This window comes from Cornus florida, unplaced genomic scaffold, assembly GCF_030987335.1.
Source record: "Cornus florida cultivar Cherokee Brave unplaced genomic scaffold, ASM3098733v1 CherokeeBrave_3.0.0_Hap2_Chr09, whole genome shotgun sequence".
NCBI lineage: Eukaryota > Viridiplantae > Streptophyta > Magnoliopsida > Cornales > Cornaceae > Cornus > Cornus florida.
The window spans coordinates 89,084,384-89,086,511 of NW_026775579.1; the positions used below are offsets into that span (position 1 = coordinate 89,084,384).

Consider the following 2,128-nt stretch of genomic DNA (forward strand, 5'->3'; position numbering starts at 1 on the left):
GTGCGTGACTAATGTGAAAAAAGCGTGGTATTAATGAGGCTCAATTTGTTATATTTGCAAGTTAAACTACAAATATAAAGCTTTTACTTTGAGTTAAGTAAACAATGTGAAGGGGTACATGGACTTATTTCCAAACTTGTAACGAAGGGGCACCCTGTACAAATTTGTGCGACATCTCTACTTGCCATTAATTTTTAATACATGAACTACACGAAAACATGAATGAATATGTGAACACATTTTCAGCTTTATTACTCAATTGAGTAAGAATCAAAATAATTGAACTTAAATTATATACATATTTATTTCTAAAAATATTATAAAAATTATTTTGAAACAAATTCCAACATCTGCCACACAGGAGAAGCACGAGCGTTCAGGAGGACTAAGCATGATAATAAAGCTTTTGAATCTTTCAGATTGACGTGGAGTTATAAAGTATTGAAGATAGATTTGGTAGATTCTATAATGCATAGTGAATTTGTGAAAATCCCCCTTTTAATTATTGAAGTATTATTGATTTTTATATATTGATTATTTAATTAAAACATAATAATTGGCATCAGAGTCATGGATAGGGTTATGATTTTCTTGTAGAAATTAATAATACTTCAATGATTGAGAAAGAAAAATTTAGTCATCACATCTGATGGAAGATTATACCTTTGAGAATTCTTTAGAGATCTTTGAGGGTTGAGAAAAACAGGAAACAACCAAACAATCAATATAGCCTAACCTCCTCTGCTGCTGAGATGCTGCTCTGTTTGTTCAGTTTCTGAGCTGAGATTCTACCCTACTGCTGTTAAAAAAGGGTGTAACTAAAATCAATCTAGCATCCTTGAGAAAATGCAAAAGCAAAAGCAAAATAACTGCATAGAGAACAAATGGCTAAAGATACAACACTTTGCTACCTTCTCTAGACTTAGGGATCCAGCATTGCCCCAATGTCAACCTTTCCAACTCTCTCCTTCTTGTTGCCGACCTCCACCTTGTCCACCAGATTGAAGCTTTGCTGGCAAGATGCCGGCTTACAGGCCCTAAAGTGCACCGGATTATAAGGCAAACAACCTCCATTAACGGAATTACAATCCTTTAATTCAGATTATTAGCTTTTGTATTGTATTGGGTCAATTACATGGGCCTGGTCATTTGGTTTTGCCCAAAATTGGGCTGTTCCCCTAAAAGGGTTGTTTCGGCTTCTGGCCCATACTGTAATTATTACTTTCAGTTCAATGAATTTGCTTTAAATTCCAAAAAAAAAAAAACTCACTTGGCCCTAAACAGATAACATAACATTTGTCGGTCAAACGAGACAACGAAAAATTAATCTTTTTGTAGAAATATTTCTACAACCCATGTGGTAAAGCAAATTTAGTAAGACACTGACACTTGTCACACAAATATTGGTCCAAACCCATTATAAAAGGCCACCCATTTCGACTAAGTTTTGCACCATCACAACCCAAAGATGTCTCTTACATACTTGCTAGTATTGTTCCTTGGAGTGGTGGTTCTCGCCACTCCCTCCCTTGCTCATTACCCCAAACCACCCTCATATACGCACAACCCACCTCTTCCTCCTTTTCACAAGCCTCCCCCACTCGTGAAGCCACCACCGGTGGTGAAGCCACCAACCCCAGTTTACAAGCCACCTCCGGTGGTGAAGCCACCAACCCCAGTTTACAAGCCACCAACCCCAGTTCACAAGCCCCCTCCGGTGGTGAAACCACCAACCCCAGTTTACAAGCCGCCACCGGTGGTGAAGCCACCAACCCCAGTTTACAAGCCACCTCCAATGCACAAGCCTCCTCCGGTGGTGAAGCCACCAACCCCAGTTTACAAGCCACCCCCAGTGCACAAGCCTCCTCCGGTGGAGAAGCCGCCCCAACACAAGCCACCAACCCCAGTTCACAAACCTCCTAAAACGGAGAAGCCACCACCAGAACACAAGCCACCAACTCTGCCTCCCAGAATTGTGAGACCGCCACCTATCCACAAGCCATCACCACCTTATGGTCACTTCCCTGGACACCCTCCCCTAGTGAAGCCACCAACTCCATACATGAAGCCGCCTACTCCACACTACAAGCCACCATACAAACCACCATCCCCGGGCCATCCCATCTGA

The 2,128-nt window shown here is 41.4% G+C and overlaps 1 protein-coding gene across 1 annotated transcript; it reads left to right on the plus strand.

The window, feature by feature from the left end:
• The first annotated feature begins 1,468 nt into the window (after positions 1-1,468).
• Positions 1,469-2,128, plus strand: LOC132273118 (proline-rich extensin-like protein EPR1). Its single transcript, XM_059774145.1, has one exon. The coding sequence runs from the start codon at positions 1,469-1,471 to the stop codon at positions 2,126-2,128; it is 660 nt and encodes a 219-aa protein (XP_059630128.1).

What these genes read in the sequence shown, in the direction of transcription:
- LOC132273118 (XM_059774145.1), top strand. Translation starts at nt 1,469, where the DNA reads ATGTCTCTTACATACTTGCTAGTATTGTTCCTTGGAGTGGTGGTTCTC.